General features: G+C 41.7%; 1 protein-coding gene across 1 annotated transcript; it reads right to left on the reverse strand.

The window, feature by feature from the left end:
• Positions 1–7,132: 7,132 nt before the first annotated feature.
• Positions 7,133–12,519, reverse strand: LOC147450570 (uncharacterized). Its single transcript, XM_086520485.1, has 6 exons — positions 12,064–12,519; positions 11,474–11,942; positions 10,152–10,716; positions 9,169–9,426; positions 7,433–7,478; positions 7,133–7,285 (listed from the first exon to the last, which is right to left on the reverse strand). Exons 1-6 carry the CDS (start codon positions 12,517–12,519, stop codon positions 7,133–7,135), a joined length of 1,947 nt encoding a protein of 648 aa, XP_086376611.1.
• Positions 12,520–23,374: the final 10,855 nt, after the last annotated feature.

The following is a 23,374-nucleotide window of genomic DNA, read 5'->3' on the forward strand; positions in this document are numbered from 1 at the left end:
AGGATATCATCAAGATTCTTTCCAGAGATAGCCCCAGCTATCCTTGGTCTTGATTTTCTTGTACTTACCATCTTCGTCCAGTGTCCCCTCATCCTTGGTGCAAGATGGAGTAATTGGGGCCAAGTTATCTTTGGACCGTGGATCAATACATCCTGACCTAGGTCATATGGTTTAGTATACTCACCCAGTGAAAAATCCACAATGTCGATTATCCGTTGAGGCTTAGATGCATGTTTGCTATATTAGCCTTTTCCTTTCATCTTCTCCTCCCTTTGAGAGGCTTCTTTGTGCCTAGCACGCTTCACTCCCATGGCAGCCACTTCTTCTACCTTTCCTTTTCCTTTGTTCTTATCTCGGACCGGCTCTTCTATCTTTGCCTTCCCTTTAGCTTCCAGGCTAATGACACTCACTGCTTGGTTTTCAGCTGGAGGTGGAGGTAGCAGTGGAATGAGAGATTGTGGTGGTGGTGGTGGTTGTACAGGTGGTCGAAGGATTTGGACCGGTGGAATCGGCCTTGGTTGCCTGGGTGGTGGTGGTATTGCCCTTGGTGGGGAGATCTGATTATGTCTCCCTCCCCTATTGAAGTTCTGCCTTCTCGGATGTGGGCAGTAGTACATGCCATGGCCATCCTCCTCGCAATTGTAGCAGTGGCATTCTTGGTTTTTCCTTCGTTGTCCTCTCCCTTGCTCTAGATTTATAACAAGTGCATGCCCTTGCTACACCAGATGCATGGATAAACTTTTAAGCTGTAGTGATGCGGCTCAATAGGTCTTGTTGATCTTCTGATGCCTCTTGTGGTTGGATTCTATGAGCGGCTATTGCAGTCTCACTGGGGTTAGTCGGACTGAGCTTGATTCCTCTGACTCCTTGACTCTTGCTTGCATGTTCAACTTCTTGTCTTTAAGGCGGGCTACTTCCAATGCCAACTCATACCTTGCAGGGAACCTCCCCTTCACCTTCTCTTTCAGCGGTGACCACAGGCCAGTAATGAAACGATTCTTCTTTAGGAAATTAGGTGCTCCTTCACCTTCCTCCAGTGAGGCAATCCATCAATCCCACAAATCTACAAACTTGGATTCGTAAGTGGAATACTCTAACATACCTCCCTGCTTTAACTCTATTAGCAACTTCCATAACTTTTCTGAGGTTGTGCCTCCACCAAACCTCTTCACAAAGGCAGCACACAGTACATCCCATGCATTCTTGGTATCTTGGGGCAAAGCATTGTACCAAGACTTGGTCTCTACTTTCATCAGTAGAGGAGAAATTCGTAGCCATGAGGCATCATCATCCTTGTTGGAAACCACACAAGCGATGTCAAAGTCATCCAAAAAATCGGTGGTGATGTCTTCTCCCTTCTTTCCACTGTATGTGGGGAAAGAGACAGTTGCAATGGTAGTAACTCAATGAGCAAGAAATTACAAGCTCCTTTATATATATATATATATATATATATATATATATATATATATATATATATATATATATATATATATAACAATTCGTTGTTGAGCAGAAATAATTCAGTATTTCGAGCAGGCTGCAAACCAAATTTTGCAGTTTCGCACACCGCAATCTCCAACTGATTTTCCGTTTGCATAAGATGCAAATCCCGTCATGGGCCACTATGAATTGATTTGTGTTTTCAAATGCGTCCTCGGCTCCAAATCAATTGTTGAATGCACGGTGGCTTGGGATTTACAATCCGACTTCAAATTCGGCATTCAGTTTAGTTGAAGACAAAATTACCCAGTTAATTATCGCAACCTGCTATGAGCTAGTGTTGAAGTTCCTCGCTGATTTCACCTCTTCGCCAATTCTACCGGGACTGGAAATTCACCTTCTTTACAATCGCCGGTGAGGTTAGCATGGCTAACTACCTCTGTGTTTGATACGGTTACGAGTTTTTGTTGCACTCCAAGGTACTATTTTCTCTTTTATTCGCACAACACAAATTCGCCATGAGTGCGGAAATTGATGATCAATACATGTTTGACTTTGAATACCTCAAATTGGCTCCACCTGTGGATGTCATGGGGCCGGATACTCTCACAGAGAGTACCATCGTGGCAATAGGGATGGACGGTGCAAACCTAGGTGATCTATCTCTGTCTCCTCATTTATCAACCCCTCCTCCTCAGAGCATGTTGGATATTCTCGAGGATGACAGTCAATTGCCAGATGCCAGGGAGTTTGTCACTCGACAGGACTGGAAAACTTTTGATTCCCGATTTCGCAAGCTCACTGTCAAGGTTCAAATCTTGGTTACTGAAGTAGAAAATCTTACACAACTAATTTACAGAATGCTACCAGAATCAGCTCTCCACTTGCCAGCAACCCAAGGGGTTGCCAATTTACCAGTTATGACCAAAGAGGTCCAACATAATTTGGTTGTCGGAAAAAATCGGGGCACGACCAACGTGGTCAAGAAGCGTCTATCGCCATCCGACTTTCAACGTGCAAAAAGTCAAAAATTATGCTTTATTTACTTAGGAACACATCAAAAAAAGAAGTGCCCACATGTCGGACAACTTAAGCATGATGCATGAGTTCGTGATTTGACATAAACTCCAGTTTTGGTGCACGACACAGTAGTTATATGTCTTTTGAACATGTTAACGCCCCAATTGTTTTTCTGCCACATTCATTTTTGGTACGACCAGTGACATCATCTCGGCTTATACGATCTGCCGAAAACATTATGAGATGCATGCAAGATCACTGAATTAGGGTGTATATGATACACGTGTCCTACAACTTTACATTTCGCATTTACTTTGGACAGTATTATGAAAATCCAAATGCTTGGCCCATTTCACATGAGACAAGGCTTCTAATTCGTACTCCGATTACCTTGGCGACAAGAGCAATTGGCACCCAAGTTTGGGGCACCTACATTATTTAGGATATCATCTCATCAAATCCCTACCAGTCTAACCGGTGCAAGGAACTTAGGGTGTTGACTTTTTGTCACGGTAGCCACGGGCTTCCGTTTTTGTATGCAAGGCATGCTACCCAGATGGTATAAAGTACGCTCTCACACAATCACTCTGTCAAGGACAATATTAATTATGCATTGTTTCCCATAATTTTTGGTTGCTATCAAGGCACACACCACTAAAAAGAACCTAAAACTTCTACTGGATTCACAACCCATACACGGTAGACGGTCAAGATGTGACTTGTGTTCCCTCTCGCGATGCTAGCATCATACAGTCAGATGGTTGCATGCTTATAGGATAAGCTTCCAGCCAGACATAAGATGTCTAAGAGAACACATTCTGGACACACACACACTAGAAATTTAAGGAAAGTTCCTCGTCCCAGCATGCTCTTCTGTTCGTTCTTCATCTCTTTCTCTAAACGAACAAAATGAAAATTTTCTATGAAGTTTGTTTCATGTTTCACTACTGAGTTCTCCTGAGCCAAGATGCTCTAAAACTCTCAGGTAGAAATTGGGCAAGGTGCCATCCACATTAGTCTTCATCGGTTCGACGATTGAACACTAATTGCCATGATGGTTAGGAACCATGCCGGCTGGCTAAGAGCCATTGCTAAATCTAGGATAAGATCCACTTGTTGGTATTCCTTGGATGATTGTTCTCAAGATCGAACAGCTCTACCCAGTGGAGTACACATTAACGTTCATTGAGAAGCAAGCGTCTTGTCATTACAGATATCATTACGGATGTTTAGGGTGTCATTTTTTCACTACATATTTTCAGTGCAAACGCTCATGTGCGTTTCTTGATAATCTTAACCTCACACCGGCTGATCTCTACCATGGAGTATAGACGCAGCAATCAGGGGTGACAACATGGTTGTAAGGGATCGGTAGTTCACTCCTATGGGTCTCCTGCTCTCTCTATAGCACTACAAAGTGTCTATGGACATACGCTTTTTGGGGTAAGACCCAGCGAGTGATTGCTACCTCACCCCATAGGCATTAAGGATCACAATTTGATCTGCATTGAGGATCACAGTTGATCTCTCCCAGTCTACTTTCAAGGAAAGAATTTTGCAATCTACCACGCGGTAGACGAACACATTTTTAAAGTTAATTTCACTCAATCTGTACACGGATAACTATGTTGGTTACCGTTATCTCCTAGTTGAGCAGTTTCTACAAAGAAGTCTTATCATGGGATTTGACTATGTAGATTCTAATTCAAGGGCTTGGGTTGCAAAGGCAACAACCAGGGTTCCCAGTGCAATATTGTTTGTTTTTCAGGTAGGGGACGTGCTCCTGTCCATTTGCATACAGGTAAGTGTACTGATTTGGTGTCAATTCCATGTTTAGTATGCTTTGTTTGGTGTTTCAAGCCGTCTAAGTACGCTTGAATATTATAGACCCATGCCAAGGGCATGTCGACACAAAGTATTTTGGGCCAAGTGTCCAACCTGTCTTTCTGCCTTATGCAGTTACGAACCTACTTCTAGGGTTCAATTTGGCACATGTTGTCACATGGGATACAACATGGTCTAGGAACTCAACGAGTTCGGTTTAGCTAGTGGAGCAAGACTAATGAGGGTCCCTCTCACTCCCGTCGTAGAGTGTTTGCAGTTACCTCCACACACAAGTACATCTTGTACTTGAAGGATGTTCCTTCTTACACATCCTTACATGAGACATATTCCACATGTGGAGAATATGAGTCTCTAGAATAACACTGGTGCCATTATTTCAATTATGTGTCACGACAAAGTCCGTAGGTGCTGGTCACAACAACTATTTTCTAGACCATTTTTAGCACGACGTATTAGGAGCAATTTCGTGGCTAGAAATTGTCGGATACTCAGAATGACTTGTTAAGGTACAAGTACCTGCTAAACAACATTATAGATGGTTGTTTATACATATAGCAAGGCTATAAGTTGTTAATGAAAAAGTTTCATTGTTTGTACCTAGAAGTGATCAATGTTTCACCTCTACTGTGCTTCAGACGTTTCAGCAAGCCTTGCAAAAGATTGCAACTAAAAGTATTTAGTTTCCTTTCCAAACTATTTACATTCCTTTTAATGTGTGCTTATAGGCGCATCACATTTAATGTGTGCTAGACGCATCACATCTATTGGCAAGGACTATTATGGATATACAGGTTCGGGTTAGTTTTTGCTAAATGCATGCACACTAGGTGTTATGGGCCCTAGTGTTTAGCAAAGGCTGATTTTGAACGGCATGCATATTCCTAAGATTGTTGCGTATGAATCATTTTGCACTCTATGTGCACTATCTCTACGAGATAACTTTTGGGGTCTACTAATCACCAATAGAGGTCATGGCTCGGTTTGGGCATTTGTAGATTTTCTCAAGTTAACCATGATGGTTCTACACTATTGTGATTCCCCGTTACCAGTCATTTGGGACGACTGTCTATAAACCTTGAGGAAAACACACCTCGGTACTGTCAATTATCCAAGGGGATAGGCATATTACAAAGAGTAATATTGTGCTAAAGGATCTGCTAAGAGAATACATTAGCACAACGCATTTTTGAATAGATAATTTTCTCCCTATTCTAGAATTTGCTTAAGTACGACTTTCGACTTTGAACACCTCTTGTGGTCGGGAGTTGGAAATCTGGCTCTCAACTTGAGGGCCAGTTGCGCCAAGGTTTCCTTGAATTGTTCCAGTACCTTCAGAAGATCTGAACATGGTTATGCCTTTCGGCAACTATTCGTTATGGTTTCTCTTTTCCAGTACTCAACGTGAGTTATAAATGGAGTTACCAATTAGACCCAAGTGACTCTTAGTTGTGGCTACTCCTTTATAATACTCAAGTGAGTTATAAGTGGAGTTACCATTTCGACCCAAGTGGTTGCAAACAGACAACAATGTTGAAAATCAAGATGTTGCTCTTGGTTTCATTGAACCTCCTCACTGCACCAATTATAGTTCATACAGACAACTAGCTCACTTATGGGACGTCAATAAAGACAACATCAGTATTCTTAAGAAGATAATACTACTTGTGTTTTAGAGGACGAAAACCCTTCCTTAAGGGGGAAGTAATGTCAGGACAAGGGTCCTGTACCCTAAGAACTAGGTTAGTCACGGACTACGGCCAAGGGCCGGGCTAGGCAGTGTGGGCAGGGGATCGATCCGTCTAGGGCAAGGAGCTAGGAGCCCGCCTATATAAACGGAGGTTGGGAGGAGGATCTCAAGGCCTAGTTCCCTAGTTCTTACAATAAAATATATGTACAAGTAGTATATAGTACCAATATTAGTATGAGTATATTCTAGTTGTACCATTAAGTACCAATACCAATATAAACAGTACCAGTTCAACACAAGTACTACCAGTCTAGTATAGCAGTATATCAGTATCAATACTAGTAGTAGTAGTACTAGTACTAGTATCAATACCATTATTGTGCGTGTGTGTATGTGTCAATACTAGTACAACACCAGTATTTGTCCTAGTATAGTCTAGTAGTACCAGTACCTGTACCAGTATAAGTACAATACCAGTACTCCCAGTCTAGTATAGCAATATTAGTACCAATAGTAGTACTAGTATCAATATTCTGTGTGTGTGTGTGTGTGTGTGTGTGTGTGTGTGTGTGTGTGTGTGTGTGTGTGTGTGTGTGTGTGTGTGTCCATGTGTATGCTATCAATCCTCTTCTTTCTTCTTCTTCTTCTCTCTGTCCCCGAAAAAGAAGAATAACAACAAAAAAGGTCAAGAATATTGTCATAGATTCTCCAATACATTAACTCTAAGGTGTGACCAAATTATGTGGGCTCATATTAATGTTCATCCTTGTGGCAACATTTAATAAATTCAATAACCTCGTGATGATTGTCTCTAGCAATAGGAATATACCTAGAGAGATCTTGACACTGTTGATAGCCTCACCAACATTTTGTTTGGAAAAACCTTTTGTAAGTTGAATCCGAGTTCTTCTTTCGTAGGGGTTGATAATATCAATGGTGATACTTTGCACATCAAAGGGAAAGTTACAAAAGTCCATCTCACCTACACATGTGGCATCTATGTTAAGATACCATAGTCTCCTCCAATGGCAATGACGCCCACATTTTGTGACATTGATGAATTTTGTGATGCATCGGTCCATTGTGAGAGAGGTTTTTCCCATCACTCTGATTCGATCCCATGTAGATTGCAATCCTCTAGACGAAGGGCGGGCAACCAAACATTGTCCCAGCACGACTGCGGTTGAGGGTTGTTATCATAGATTGAAATGCAAGTCCCATCCACATCCATTGCATTTGAGAATTCATCCCCTTATTATCAAGCGAATGAAAGATCATTTGGAATTCGTCCTGCAAGTATAATAGTAAATCAATTAAAAGAGAAGCCCGACATTAAACTAGACCTTAATATCTACCTTAGAAGTAGCACGTATACACACACGTGCACATATGATGGCAAAGCACTGCAAAATGGTTAGAAGAGTTGGGTATAAATACCTGGAAAGAGCCCACCCATGAGATCAACGTCCTTGAATTCCACAAGCTGGAGGAAATATGGAAAAATAAAGTACATAAAAACTATAGAGAAATCAAGTGAGGAGACCCACATTGTTGTGTTTTATTGATGCAGTTTTATTTACTTGATGTAAAGAGAAAATGCATGTAGAAAATAATTATCTAGAAAAAATGAATGATTGAGGGATTATTTTTGTGTATTTTTCTTAGTGTGGACTCACATAAGAATTTAGGAAGGCTTGCATGTTCATAGGTTTTATCTATAAAATAGGAGGTTTGCACAATGATCAAGGAAATTATACAAGTCGTGAGCCAATGTAATTGGCATAGTAAGGCAAAAAATAGTACACATCTAAGTGTATTATTTAAATAAATACCAAAATAAAAGAAAAATACATCTCAGTCCTCTATAAAATGAAATACTTACACACAAATGGGCCATATTATTAAAAAAAAAACTTTTTTGGTTCATTTAACCAAGTGACTAGCTAGTTGAGGTTTTTCAAGAAAATATAAGGAGAGTCCTTAAATGCACGCACGTCTATATACAATGTAAACATGAGGATAGCCATAGTATGAACGTGATTTTTCTTGAGCAATGAGACTTACTATGGCATACATAGATAGCCAAAAACGGCAATCAATAGAGAAATTAAAATTTATAAATGACTACATTCATTTTACACAATCAAATGTGATTTCTAATGACCATGATAAACAATTCATTGGATGATTTATACCAAGCAAGATAAAAACTAGTCTTTAGAAGATTTCACATGATAGTAATTTTAAAGGTTATGTTTCCTTAAGTGCAATATATGTGACAAATAGTAAAGGATATAAGTAAAATAGGTAATGATCCCTATGGTGACGAAGTGGGCCAGATGCTTATTGATCTAGACTGATTTTCACTCTTAAAGTGTTCACTCTTATGGTAAGGAAGGTAAGTACATAACAAAATAGCCACTATGTATAGAAGTCCACACAGACACATAAAAATGAGGTCAAATATGCGGGTGGCGCTCCTTTGATTGATATAATCTGTGAAGAAGGAACCAGTTGACTCTGTTTGCATAATCTGTGCATGTTTTTTTGATGGTGGAGATCTTGAATTTCTTCTCTTGAAGTATTTTGGTCTTTCACGAGTACACATCCTGAGTCACACCAAATGAGGCAGTTATGGTTTTTAATAAATGAATATCATCTGCATCTCACAAATGAACTCCTCGCCCCTCTTGTCCCCAATGTATCCTCCATGCTTGAAAATGTCAACTACCATTTAGGGTATTCCAAGTAGTCTTGGGGGTGCACAAGTGTGCATGCGCCCTAAAAATCTCAAATTCTTGTTGAGATTCCCAGGTGACATGAAAATACTACATTGTATGTATATGCAATGGAATATTTTTGGAGAGTCTCCTAAAATTTTGAGATGGTGAAACTTGTAGATTGACTAATAAGATAGGTAAGATTTGAGGATACATATATTTGTTATAAAGCCCAAGAAAAAACATGAGTACATGTGTGTGTGTGCATGCACGCACTTGTGGGTGTACATATTCATTTGAATGTGTGTATGGATGTGCATAGGTATGCATATGTATGCGAACATAATATAGACTTAATTGTGTGCACGCTTATGCTAGATGTGTGACACATATTTTTAGTGACTTTATTTCACTTCAGTATTATCCATACAAATGCCACTCAAATTAGCTTACCATTTTACTAGAATACTTTCATACGCAATTGATAATTGGAAAAAGTATGAAATAAGGATAATGAAGGTGGAAGGAGCAATGTAAGCCACAGGAGGCATGTCAGTGGCCACTACAAGACCTTGCAAGGCAGTTAAGGCAATTGCAGACGGCACTACAACAGTAAGACGCCCTAACAAATCTTTTGGTTGAAGCCCAAAAGTCGTGAATGAGAAAGCGACACATGCTACCGTTGGAAGTATAAGCTTTACAATGTAGAACCTGCAAGGAAGTAAACCATGTCAACATGAAATTGCATGCTAGCGGTCGTATCATAAGCATGTTGACAAGATAGCTATAGAGAATTGAAGTTTATGAAAATTGTGTATTGTGGCTATGTGTGTGTGTGTGTGTGTGTGTGTGTGTGTGTGTGTGTGTGTGTGTGAGAGAGAGAGAGAGAGAGAGAGAGAGAGAGCGAGAAGAAGGAGAGAATTTTAACGTTGTAGGAAACTATCCCAATAGACCTTAAAGATCTATCTGATGAGGAGAGTTGAACTCAAGACTTGTTAGGGAAATGGCATAATCAATCTACCACACTTCAAATGGGTACACAAATAAAATGATTTGTAGATGTTTACATGTGTTAGCATTCTCAATACGATATTTGGTTGCATTCAGTATATCCTTTATAAAGACAAACATTATAATATGATTAAATACTCTCAAATGCCAATTACAGTAATAGTATATGTATGTGTGCTCACATATATTATGCATGTACAAACCCTCTTGAAAATGCTACTACCATGATTTGTTTATTGATGTATATGAGTGCTTATATAGATGTGTTCTAAGTACCCATTAGCATGGAGACAGAGAGTATGTGTATATCTTTATCTCCCTCTCTCTGTCTCTATTCATACATGATCATGCTTGTATAGAGAACGTGCTATCATAATATAAAATAACCCATTGGTGAGAGAAATTTTTTGAGGTGAGATACTTACGTCCTGTATCTTTGGACAAGGATGGTAACTCGTATTCCAGGTGTTGTTAGGTTGGCAACTGCTCTAATAGCACATGGAAACCATATCTTACTAGTAGTTTCATTTTTGTGAAGATTTAAAATATTGAAAGATCGCTCAATATTCTCTCTAGAAGTGGAGAATTGGGAAGCATAGTTGCTTGGTATCTTTAGAAAACTTGTATTAAAGATGTCCCATGTGAAATCTTTGCCTTTGCTCTCCATGCATTGGTCATACTCCTCGAGGGTAGACTTCACTCTCTCATCATACATATCGGTCACAATATTCCGATACAAATTCATGTCTAGTGGACTTGCCGTGTCGTTGCTGGTGTTGTTGACAATGCCCTTTGCTGCTACACAATTTAGGTTCTCTTTAGAGAATGCATCAAGTATATGTTTACGTTGGCTCGCATATCCTTTATGTGAATCTTGTAGCTCAAACAATAAACTATCTTGAGTCAAGAATGTTTGTTGCCATGTTTGAGTTATGCCGCAAGTGCCTGATATTGCGACATTCTTAATATACCATCCAGAAATCTTGCTATCTACATAAAACAAACAAATACATTAAGAAAGTAATAAAATCATAAGAGAGAGAGAGAGAGAACAATGTGCGTGTGTGTGTGTGTGTGTGTGTCCATGTATGTTATCAATCCTACTTGATCTTTTTTTTTGCCTCTCTCTCTCTCTCTCTCTCTCTCTCTCTCTCAAAAAAGGAAAAAAGAAACAACAGGAAAGATAAAGAAGATTGGCATAGCCATGACACTAAGTGACACATAGCATTAAAGAGGGGGGGGGAGGTAGGGAGGATCAACGGCCCCGAAGTGGATGCGAGAAGGCCGAGGCGGATTAAGCCCGGACGTGCCAGAATCAAGGCAAAATGAGGGCGTGTTTAATGAAAAAATGGGCCCACCTGTCGATTCGATCTGAACCCAAGACCTCACTGCCCAGATTGAGACACATGAGCTTCCCATCTCACCCTCGCGCGCATGTTGTAACCTTGGACCGTTTTTGTGAGGTTTTATAATTAAAACACAGACGCTGCCCAGGTTTAATTTGCGATCGGGTTTAATTCGTGGTCGGGTTTATTTTTAAGTTTATATCTACAGCTACGAACTCCCCCCGATTTTTTTGCTCGAAGTTCCCCGCCCTTGATCCCATTACCCCCTCCCCCCCTTCATGCTATGTGTTACTTAGTCAATGAGGTTGTCATAGCTTCCCCAATACACTAACTCTAAGGTGTGACAAATATAACGTTCATTCTTGTGGTAACAATTAATTAAAGCAGTAGGAAGATTATACCTGGAGCGAGATTGACACTGTTGATACCCTCACCAACATTTTGTTTGAGAAACCCTTTTGTAAGTTGAAACCAAGTTCTGCTTGCATAGGGGTTGAGAATATCAACGGTGAGACTTTGCACATCAAATGGAAAGTTACGAAAGTCCATTTGACTTGCACATGTGGCATCTATGTTAAGATACCATAGTCTCCTCCAATAACAATCATTCTTACATGAGTCTGAATTCTTGCTGCATTCTGTGATATTGCATTCATTGCTCTTTATATACGTGGATGGCACAGGAGTAGAGGATTCGATCCCATGTAGCTCGCAACCCGCTAGACGAAGGGGGGGCACCCAAACATTGTCACAACACGCCAGCGATTGAGGGTTGTTATTGCAGAGACGACTGCAATTCCCATCCACATCCATATCATATGAGAATTCATCCACGTAATCAAGCCAATGAAAGATCATTTGGAATTCCGCCTGCAATTCGGTCTCAGTTAAATATTAAAAGTTGGGCCCCGAGTTAACATATAGCGTGCACACACACGCACATACGCTGCCAAAGCACTGCAAAAAGGCTAGAAGAACTGGGTATAACTACCTGGAAAGAGCCACCCACGGGGTCGACGTTCTTAAGTTCCACAAGCTGGAGGTCGAAGAAGACGAATTTCATGGCGTAGTTTTCTTGACAGAGGCTGTCAAATGAGTTGGTGCCGTCCAACGGGGTAACGTAGGAAACGAGACTGTCGTTTCTGTCAATACAGGCACCCACATCCAGCAGCCTGGCCAAGTCTGCGACATTGAAAGCTCCTATGTGCCCTGGAAACCTGCGCTTTGTGCCGGCTAAAGCAGCTGCGCCATCGGGCTGCTCTCCGGCAGACGCCGCACCGCAGCCAGCTAATGGCAGACTTATGAATATGATGAGCGCCGGCAGCAGCAGCAGCAGCAGCAGCATATGATTATTATACAAATATCTTATCAGCTGCAGCCGCTGCGCCTGCTGGCCGTGCTGCTGCAGGGCGTCCTCGGCCTCGACCACCTCAATACTACAGCTCATGTCGACGATCTCCAGCTCCTGCAGCTTAATATTCCTTTCCAACTTTTGTCTTCTTATAATGAGCAATAAACACGGTGAGCTCTCACGGCGGCGACCAGCATAGTATCAAAGCAGAGTCTTCAATAATTGAGGGGTGGGAGTTCAAGAAGATGATATGTACCAACTAGGGATTATAGTAATTAGTAATAGGGATTATAGTATTAATAGCCCTGCTTGTGCTCAACACAACCAAAGGTGAGGGATTTTTTAGAGGTACCCACTACTTGCCAACATGGGACGAAGAATTGCTACCACCACGCTGTTCTCAACATTGACAAAACAGTGATGAGAATAGTCATACTTCTCATGAGGACTATTCTCATGCCACTCTAATTCTATGGCCTCTTGCACAATGCTGAATTTGCGTATTTGATATGCATTTGTGCCTCCCAGTGTTCACAGAGACGGTCAAAATTGCTGGTGCCGTCCAGCGGAGGAACGTAGGTCGTCGTTCATGTCAATACAGGCACCCACATCCAGCAGCCTGGGCAAGTCTCGGTGGCTGTAGAAAGCCGTTATGGCCATGGAAACTTGCGCGTTGTGCCAACTAAAGCAGCAGCGCCATCCGCCGGCCGAAGCCGCACCGCAGCCAGCCAATCATGAATATGATGAGCGCCGGCAGCAGGCGCAGCAACACATGATTATTAGACGAATATCTTATCAGCTGCAGACACTGCGCCTGCTGGCGCTGCTGCAGTACGTACTGATCGGCCTCGACTCCCTGATCAATTCTACAACTCATGTCGACGATCCTCGTTTTTTTTCTTTTTTTTGACCAGCTTAATAAAGTGGAGTCTTCAATAATTGAGGGGCTGGAGCTTCTGATATTGCACCAACTAGGGATTATAATAATAAGAATTTGCGCCTTGCTTGTGGTCAACACAACCAAAGGTGAGGGACCTTCCAGAGGTACCCTGCACGGGCCACTCCATGCCAACATGGGACGAAGATTGTATTTTTCTCAAGAGTTGACAAAACAGTCATGAGAATAGTCGTGATTCTCATGACGGATTCCTATCGTGCTACTCTGTAAAATTTGTGTATTCGACATGGATTTGTGCCTCCCAATCATATGATACAAGGGCAGACAATTACAATGCACCTAGCTGTTATGTTTTGATTTTTACCTCTGAATTTTTCTTTAGCAATTCAAAAAAACCTTCAATTTTTTTAATGTTTAAGTTATATTATTCAATAAAACTTGCTAAGTTTACCTGTAATTTTGAATAAGCCATTTTTTCCTATTTGTTCAGAAAAATATTCTTTGGGAGCTGTGCAATGTCCACTCCTTCCCCGAGGATGAAAGATCATTTCGAATTGGGCCTCCAAGATATAGGCACTATAACACGTCCCCCAAAAATCGGCGCAGATATCGACGAGACAAAGCTTCTTTCAAAAGTAAAATGCATGCCTTGGAATAAGCATCGTAACAAATGCCGGCATCATGGCGTCGGTATATGCACCGCTTCCTTATCTGCATCCATGTTACTTAGCAGTCCATCATAAGACTGCAAAGGTTCATCTCGCATCCCCTCTGAAGGGGTACATGCATCACATAGCTATCCTATACTGTTATAACCATTTCCTTTAAATCTGGCCAAAAAACCATCAATTATGGCATCTTCTTGTGCGATAACAGAATGTGCAAACATATTGTTAGGAGCAACCATAGGCTCATCGACATTCTCAAGATCATCCTTTGATGGCTCCACAATCTTTGTCACTTCATCAACTATTGTGTATATAATAACTTTACACTACAAGAGGCTATTCATATTAGCGACGCTCACACAGTGACGCTCAAAAAAAAAATCCCGGCATCGCTATGAGCGTCGCAAATTTACAAGTAAATTTGCGACGCTCATAGCGACGCCGGCTGGGCTAAAAAAAATAACAGAGAGAGCCCAAAAACTCAGATTTCAGATCTGAGTTTTTCGGTGCCCTCAAGCAAGGAGCAGGTAACGCTCTCCCTCTCTCTCTCTCTTTCTTCTCCACACACACACACACACACACACACACGAGGAGAGGAAGGAGAGCCAGGTATGCTCCTTCCCTCTTCTCACTCTCATGTTCCCTTCCCCTCTTTCTCTCTCTCTCTCTCTCTCTCTCTCTCTCACACACACACACACACACACACACACATAGTGTTTTTGAGAGAGAGAGAGAGAGAGAGAGAGAGAAAGAGTACAAACATAAACAAAAACGCACACACACATACATAAACAAAGAATACACACACACATTGAGAGAGGAAAAGAGAGAGAGAGCATGCATAAACAAAAAACGCACACATTGAGAGAGGAAAAGAGAGAGAGAACATGCATAAACAAAAAACGCACACATTGAGAGAGGAAAAGAGAGAGAAAACATGCATAAACAAAAAAACGCACACACATTGAGAGAGAAAGAGAGAGAAACTAATTTAACGTCTTAGGAAACTAATTAAAATTAAAAGACCTAAAGATCTAGCCGACGAGGAGTTGAACTCAAGACCTATTATTCAAGAGGGAAATGGCATAACCAATCTATCATACTTGGCATGGGTGATAGAAAGGTTATACCATTTATCTCTTTTTATTGCCACACACATCCACACACGCGCACACACACAAGAAGAAGAGAGTTATAATGTCGTAGGAAACTATCCTAAAAGACGTTAAAGATTACGTTAGATGTAGACTTACGTTAAATTAGATTTAGGTTTATTTAAGTTAAATTAGATTAGATTTAGGTTTAGTTTTAGTTAGATTTACGTTTATTTACGCTAGATTTAGATTTACGTTATATTAGATTAGATTTAGGTCTCCATAGACTGCGATGCCTGCATGAAGCGGGTGAAGAAAGCCCTCAATGGAATATAGGGTATTGCTGCCTTCACTCATGGTGGGCTCCGTCGATCCAAAAGTACTGGTGAAATGTCATCAGAAGATAGAGAAGAAGGTGGATCTTTAGGGCGGCAAGAGTCACTACATCCCCGACAATGACCATATTCTAGACAACCTCTAGTTATTCAACAGCAACTTCAAAGTTAGTAACAAGAGCAAGAACGGTCCAAAGGGCCAATTGCTGTCGTCAGATGTGGATCGAGATGAGGCAGCGTCACCGCCGGAAGTTAACTCTCACATCTTTAGTGATGAGAATGCCAACTCTTGCCGAGTCATGTGAAAAATTATGTGTTAAATCAGTTTTAAGGTTCTTATAATCCCTGTTAGTTTAGTTCTTTGTTTTTAATATAACATAATTTATGTTAGATTTAGATTTATGTTATATTAGATTAGACTTAGGTTTATTTAGGTTTACCCACACACACACACACACACACACACACACACACACACACATACACACACAAGAAGAAGAGAGTTTTAACGTCGTAGGAAACTATCCCAAAAGACGTTGAAGATTAGGTTAGATGTAGACTTACGTTAAATTAGATTTAGGTTTATTTTTAGTTAGATTTACGTTTATTTAGATTTACACTTATTTACGTTAGATCGAGTCCACGCAAGAATTACTTACGGTTTAGGGTTTAGAGTTAGACGAATAGTGAAAAGATCTACTGTGAAAAGATGTTAAGATGCTGTGAAGTGCTACAGCTAGAGAAGAGGCAAAGGGGTTTTGTCCACTACATGCAGTATCATGTAGACGTGGGTCTGTAAATTTCTTCTACCCACAAATATAGGTATTGACCAATAAAGACGAGATTATAACCCGGTGGTTCTGATCTCCGTGCACCTCTAGACCGAGGTGTGCGGGGATTGGACATGACTAGAGAATGTGAGGTAGAGAGAGAGAGAGAGAGAGAGAGAGAGAGAGAGAGAGAGATAAGACGAAGAATGCCAATAGAATATTAAATTTGTTGTCCAGGTTATAAGATTTTTATCCTCATTATGAGTAGTGACGAGGATGTGGGACCGTCCAACCGAAACACCTATCTCTCAACGAGGGTCTTATGTCCTTCTAATCAATGCAAGCATGATGTGCGACGGACAAGACGTGTTTCTTTGCAGCACATTCGCGAATTTGGCGAGTTCGATCCATCTATTATAGATTGAGTTGTTGCCAATTATAACTCGTCGGACTCTGACGCTGGCCAACAAGCAACAATCTTGCAATCCAATAGACGTGTTCGCAGGCGCTTTGGTCAAGCAGCATATGTGAGGCCACAAGATGTAGCCTCTGACAGCTCGGGGGATGATCATGCAGAGCACATTCCCAACGAGGCAATGTTTGAGCCCGAGATTGATGAAATGATCGAGACGATCATGGATTCAGAAAGGCTTATCTATGATGATATGAAAAGTGAAGCCGATACGCCATTGTATAATGGAGCACGTATGTCTAGATTGAAAGCACTCCTGGTTCTTCTCAACATGCAGGCAAAGTTTGGATGGAGTGACTAGCGTCACAGCACTTTTCAGGTGATCTATTACAATTAGTTTACTTTAATAAAACTCTAAATGTATAAGGATCTGATAGATTTTTACACGACTGTATCGTATTTTTATGTTGTGTAGATTGCTTAAAGAGCACATACTACCAGCTGACAATGTGATGCCAGATTCCCGAGATGAAGCAAGAAAGATTTTGCGAAACTTGGGGATGGATTACAATTCTATCCACGCTTGTCCTAATGACTGCATTCTTTTCAGAGGGGAATACATAGACATGGAGAAGTGTCCGAAATGTGATTCCAAAAGATATCGAGTAGATCTCCACGGGACAAAAATTCCACAAAAGGTTTTGCGACATTTTCCTCTGCTTCCTCGCATCAAGCATTTCTTCGAATGTAAGTCCATGGCCGCCCTAGCATCATGGCATGAGGAGAATAAATCTTCGGATGGTGTGCTATGAATTCCTGCAGATTGCGTAGCCTGGAAACATATAGATGGAACATGGTCGGATTTTGCCAGGGAAGCTCGAAATTTGCGCTTAGGCTTGGCTATGGATGGCGTAAATCCATTTGGTCAAAGATCAACATCTTACAGTGTATGGCCCGTTGTCATCGTCAACTACAACATTCCCCCGTGGTTGACTTCGAAGAAGGGGCACCTATGGCTAAGCTTGATTGTGCCAGGGAGATATAAAGTGGAGAATATGGATGTGTATCTTCGTCCACTATTGGAAGAGCTACAACAATTGTGGATTGGCATAGAGGTGGTGGATATGAGCCGACACACAGGACGACGGAATTCTTTGATCAGAGGCATTCTAATGTGGACCATGCATGACTATCCCGGGCTAACAGAATGCTCAAGTGATCTATTGACACTCCTCACTCAGACACTGTAAATCTTGTTTTTTCCCATAGTTGATCTATTATCATGTGTATACATGCAGGGCTTCAAACAAGCGGATACAGAGCATGTGTCACATGTGGACCTAGACTGAATGCACGTAGGGCGCCCTCACTGAAGAAGCAAATCTACGAAGGTCATCAAGCGTATCTTCCAGAGAATCATGTGTTACGCGATGTCTTTTTGGGAAGAGAGCCACCAAGGATGTCTGCACAAGCATGGTTAGAGCAGAAGGAGATGTGCGATGACGGATTGCCTCCAGGGATGAAGAGACTATCTCTATGGTACGAGTTACCATACTGGCCCCGACTCATGATCAATCACTTGCTCGATCCAATGCACATATTCAAGAATGTGGGTAATCTACTATGGGACCATCTGACCGGCAAGAAAGATACTTTGGGAGCCAGATTTGACCTTAGAAATGTGGATCGTATGGAGCAATATTGGCCGCAAACAATGTCTGATGGATCGATAAAACTCCCTAAAGCACCATGGATTTTCACAGGAGCCCAAGAACGCAAAGTAAAAGAGACCATTCGATCTTTGCGGACCCCCACTGGCGTAATGCACTCGCTCCGAATGTGTTTTACTAAAGAAGGAAAGCTTACCGGTTTGAAGTCACACGATTGGCATAAAATGTGTCAGGTACGTTCATAGTGGACTTTAATATCATTGCATAAAATGTGGACTTTAATATCATTGCTACACATACTTTACAGTTTATTTTACCGGTTGCCATTGAGGGATGTTTGTCTCTCGACATCTGTAACACAATCTACAAACTTGCAAAGCTGGTGCAATGGATCTCACAAAAGGAGATCAACGTAGACTCCATACCATTCGCCAAAATAAATGCTGCGGAGCTTGTGTGCATGTTTGAGAAACATTTTCCTACTACCATGCTAACCATTCAGGTGCATCTTCTTGTTCACATAGTTGATGAGGTGGAAATAGCTGGCACAGTTCATTCCAGATGGATGTTCTTCTTAGAACGTTTCATGAAAACGCTTAAGGGATATGTGCGTCAAAAGGCACGTCCGGAGGGTAGCATGGCAGAAGGTTGGTTGGTATCAGAGTCCCTAGTGTACATTGGAGAGTGGCTAGACGGATTTGATAAAGCCCGGGACACGCTATGGCGAACCATAGATGATGAGCGCATATCTGGGATTGTCATGTGCAATCTCGGTGTTGAGAAGAAGATGACGGAAGATCTAGAGGCTAAAATCAACCGATTTTGCATGCTTCACAATCCAGTGATGCAAAAGTGGATTTCACAATATGAGGATGCAAAGCAAGAGCGACAAAGGGCACGAATCGAGTGGAGACGGGGAAGACGACCACCGATGCACTATCCGACGGTTCTGGAGAGCCTACCAACATTCATGAGCTTAAGATGGTTGCACAACCAATTGAAAAGCGCACAACAATGCGGTGACGAAGTGACTGAGGAAGAGTGGGAGTACTCTCGGGGTTGCGTGACCAAGGTAAGTTTGCAATGTACGACTAGCTAGTGACTTTATTTCTAAACGTTTGAACGGCCATTCATAATCTTTGCTCGTTGTAGTATAAGTCATACACAGCAGCATGGTGTAAAGGTTGACATTTTAGGGTGGAGCGGATCGACAAAAAGCGTTTTACTCAAGATTGTGGAATCATGTCAAAATTTGAACAGTCTAGTCGACGACGTTCCTCTGATGCAGATCCTGTGGTGGAGGAACTCACTTACTTCGGCACGCTACAAGAGATTTTGAGGATCGATTACAGAGGATTTTTTGTCGACTTGTTCGACGTGCAATGGTTCAAGATAATCATGGAGGGTCGCAACGCTACTGTGCGTAGAGGAGAGTCTTGTTTTCTTGAGGTGGATTCTACTAAGAAATGGACTGACCTAAGAGACACTTTCGTACTACCCGAGCATTGTGAACAAGTAAGTATGTAAATAGTTAACATCCCCCTTTTACAAGTTATGTGCTTGAAAGCTCTCATGTAAGTTATGTGGCTCTGGCAGGTAATATTTCATCCTACAAAGTCTACATCAAACTGGTGGTACGTCATAGAGGTAGCCCCTCGTAGTGCAAGGACGTATGAAGGCTACCATGTGCCAATCACAACGGCATCAATGGAGGAGATCAGAGAAGATGCTCAATCAGAAGCCGCTGCAAAGGTGCCAGACGAGCATCAAGATGCTACTACTCTATATGGGGTGCATGCAGAGGAGCTACAAAATGAAATGGAGGATATGTGTTTAAACGGAGAGCTCTATATAGATATAGGAAGTTATGCTGAGTTATGCGAGGATGAGAGAGAGATCTCTTAAAGCCACAAATATTGTATTTGAACAATTTTGCTCCGTGTTGTAAAAGCTCTGGCTCTCTAAGTACCTTCCATGGTGTATAACGCTCTTTTCTACTCGCGCTCACATCTTTTGATTGAAAATTCTGAGTTTTCGACTTGCCTCTTCTATCACTCAATTCATTGCGTCATTGCATTTATATGCGTCATTACGTCATTGTATTTAATGGTCTTTGCGTCATAGTCTACTCTATTCATTCAATATTAAGTTTAAATATTCGTGTGTTTAATGCAGGTATGGATGATGAGGAGTTTCTTTCTTCTTTGTCACCGCAGCAGAGACAGTGGTACGTGGAGCGTCATCGCTCTGGCGCATCATCGCGCGTTCCTACTCCATCCGCATCTCCCTCTCTTTCGGAGCATTCGGTGCGCTCCGAAGCTTCGGCGTCGACGAGACGATCTTCACACTCGTCTAGACACCGGCGCTCGAGTGGTGGTGGTGGCGGTTGTTGTGGGGATTCCGCCGCCGATGCCTCCACACCACCTCGTGTTCGACGAGGCTCTTTACCCTCCCCTTCTTTGCCCGCCCCCACACCAGCCACAACATCGCCATCTATGCCAGGTTTTGCACGGCTGACTGTTCCTAGCAGCTACACACCTCTACCTACTCCGCCAGGAGCCACCCCACTCGACACTCCTCGCTTTGGGGCCCAGACGCCGGTGGAGACACCTGACGACCGTACCCCCAGCGACACGCCGCTAGAGACCCCTGCTGGGACACCCAGGTTCACGCGTCACCGGCCAGAGGGCTTGCCTTACTTCGTCGACTTCAGCGGCGGCATCATCATGGATGATGACGGCAAGAAGGTGATCTCGCGCATGCGTGGTCTTTGCTCTCAGCTGTTTAGACACTACATACTAAAAAAATGGATTGAAGTACCAAGTGATTTAAAAAACAGAGTCATCAGCATACTTCATGATGAGTTTCCCGTTCCAACACGGGATCAGCGCTTCAATGAAGACCTGATGAAGATTCGAATGCGCGAATACTACAAACACAAGCGTTCCAAAGTGCAAAAAGAAATCAAGCATGGGTGGAACAGGCCAGATTGGCTAGCCAAAGAAGATTGGAAGAATGCGAAGAAAGCAGCGCGCGAGAATCCCGACAAGTGGAAGAAACAAAAGGATGCAGCCAGAGCGCGAGTAGAGGCAGGGAGCTCGCACCACTTGGGGAGCGGTGGATGGGCATCATTTGAGGCCGATTTTGTAAGTGTTTTCGCATTGCTCTTTATGTTCAATAGTTTAGGGTTTATGAGTTTTTTAATTCTAACATAATGAAATCTTTGTATGTTTTGACAGTGGTCGATGACAGGACGTGATCCCACACCGTACGAGCGTGAGTACGCAGGCAGGAAGGGCTTAAACGCCCTGATGGACATTCTCAGTTCTCGTGGCGGCATGGTTAGTATTAGGGTTTACTCTTTTCTATTTTTTGTATTGTTTTATAAATGTCGTTATATGTTTATACTTACTGAAAGCTGTCTTATTGTCTTTTTTTGCAGAATCCGACAAATACGCCGCTTGGACGCGATGAGACGTCTGACTAGACGACGTCAGTTTAGCCGTAGCTAGATAGCATTAGTTTAGGGTTTCTCATAGCTTATGTATCATGAGACGGATTTTATACGTCTTTTTGAACCATGTATATTATTACATTTGTCACCGCAGTTCATTTTGCCAATCAATTCTTTATGCCTATGATGTTGTACAATTGTCATTATTACATTTGCCAATCAATTCATTTTGCCTATGATGTGTACAATTGTCAATTTTACGCTTGTCAATTTTGCAAACAATGCGTCTTGTGGGTGACTATTTTGGGTCTATTATCTACCCTTGCACTTTTTTTAAAAAGTGAATCAAGTACAATATGGTTGATGGGTGGCAGGGCATTCAATGCCCTGTCACCAAAAAAAAATTGTCTCGGGCGTCGCTATAACCGTCGCTATTTATGGCACTGGAGCGTCGCTATAGACTTCTGTGTAACCGTCGCTATGACCGTCGCTATAAGCATCGCTATATAGTGACGCTTATAGTGACGCATATAGCGACGCTCTCGTAGCGACGCTATTAGCGACGATTTTAGCGACGCCGGGGGTTATAAAAACCCAGTGTATTTTCGTCGCTAACAGCGTCACAAGAGCACACAACCTCTTGTAGTGTTATTAATGCAATCATCTGCAGTAAACATGTTGTCCTGCTCGACTATGGTCCATTAGTATCTTGTAGAGGCTCATCTTCTTGATGAACTCTTGGAAACCATCTTATGCCAAGGTCGGTTGCTTGTGAAACACTTGCTGTACAATATACGTCCTCGTTGGAATCATTATTGGAGGTAAGTTCCATGCGAGCAATCTTTGAAACAAATTCATATATTTTTGTTTCATCATTAAATTCAATGTTTATTTTTTCAAGGTTGCTCAAAATATGGTCCTCTAAAGAAGAAATGTGTTCCCAAAATTCATCAGAGTTGAGGAGCTGCATCTGATTCCCTTCACCTTTAGTAAAGACAACTTGGCTTCGTTCAGTAAACTCTTTTATTTCCAGATTGAAATCCTTAAGCTTTCACAAATAAATTTCACTCCAAAATAGTCCCACCGTGTGAGATATGCTTCTGCGAGTTCTTGAACCTGCTTTTTAAAATCTGAGTTTACAACCTCTTCAAAAGCTACAATCATACAATTTTCTGGAAAATTTATGCTCTTCATCTCAATCTTATAACAAGCAATAAAACCTTTCGGATCATATCCCTAAAAATAACGATACTGCTCCCATACAACATCAACATTAGGAAAGAAATGGACTCATTTTCGGGCCTTTTAGCTCTAGTGAGAGAATGATCCTTAGCCAATAGGAAGAAGACTAACGTTACGTAGAAAAAACATTTTTTCTCATTTTGAAAATTTCGATGAAAACCATTTTGGTGAAATTGTCACTATCATCAAAAAGGTATGGTGCTTGATAATGACATCTTGCACAAGCGCCGAATGCTTTTTTATGATCTATTGTTGCTATCCTATAGAGTAAAGTACTTGTACTTGTGCATCTCGCACAAGCATCAATGGGTGAAAGCATGTATAGGTGGACAGCTTTTGCCACTATATAGTATATGGTTTTTGGGGGTGAGAAAATGGGTGGTTTAGGCGTTTGAAACAGTGGGATTA

This window comes from Adiantum capillus-veneris, chromosome 9, assembly GCF_014529385.1.
Source record: "Adiantum capillus-veneris isolate H3 chromosome 9, ASM1452938v2, whole genome shotgun sequence".
NCBI classification, from domain to species: domain Eukaryota; kingdom Viridiplantae; phylum Streptophyta; class Polypodiopsida; order Polypodiales; family Pteridaceae; genus Adiantum; species Adiantum capillus-veneris.

Bases quoted from the DNA above. Each gene is read 5' to 3' on its own strand.
- LOC147450570 (XM_086520485.1), bottom strand. From the start codon at position 12,519: ATGAGCTGTAGTATTGAGGTGGTCGAGGCCGAGGACGCCCTGCAGCAG. The intron at 10,717-11,473 runs GTATAATCTTCC...TGTTTTATGTAG, and splicing joins CAGTGTCAATCTCGCTCCAG to ATAGCAAGATTTCTGGATGG. The intron at 9,427-10,151 runs GTAAGTATCTCA...ACTTCCTTGCAG, and splicing joins CTTGTCCAAAGATACAGGAC to GTTCTACATTGTAAAGCTTA.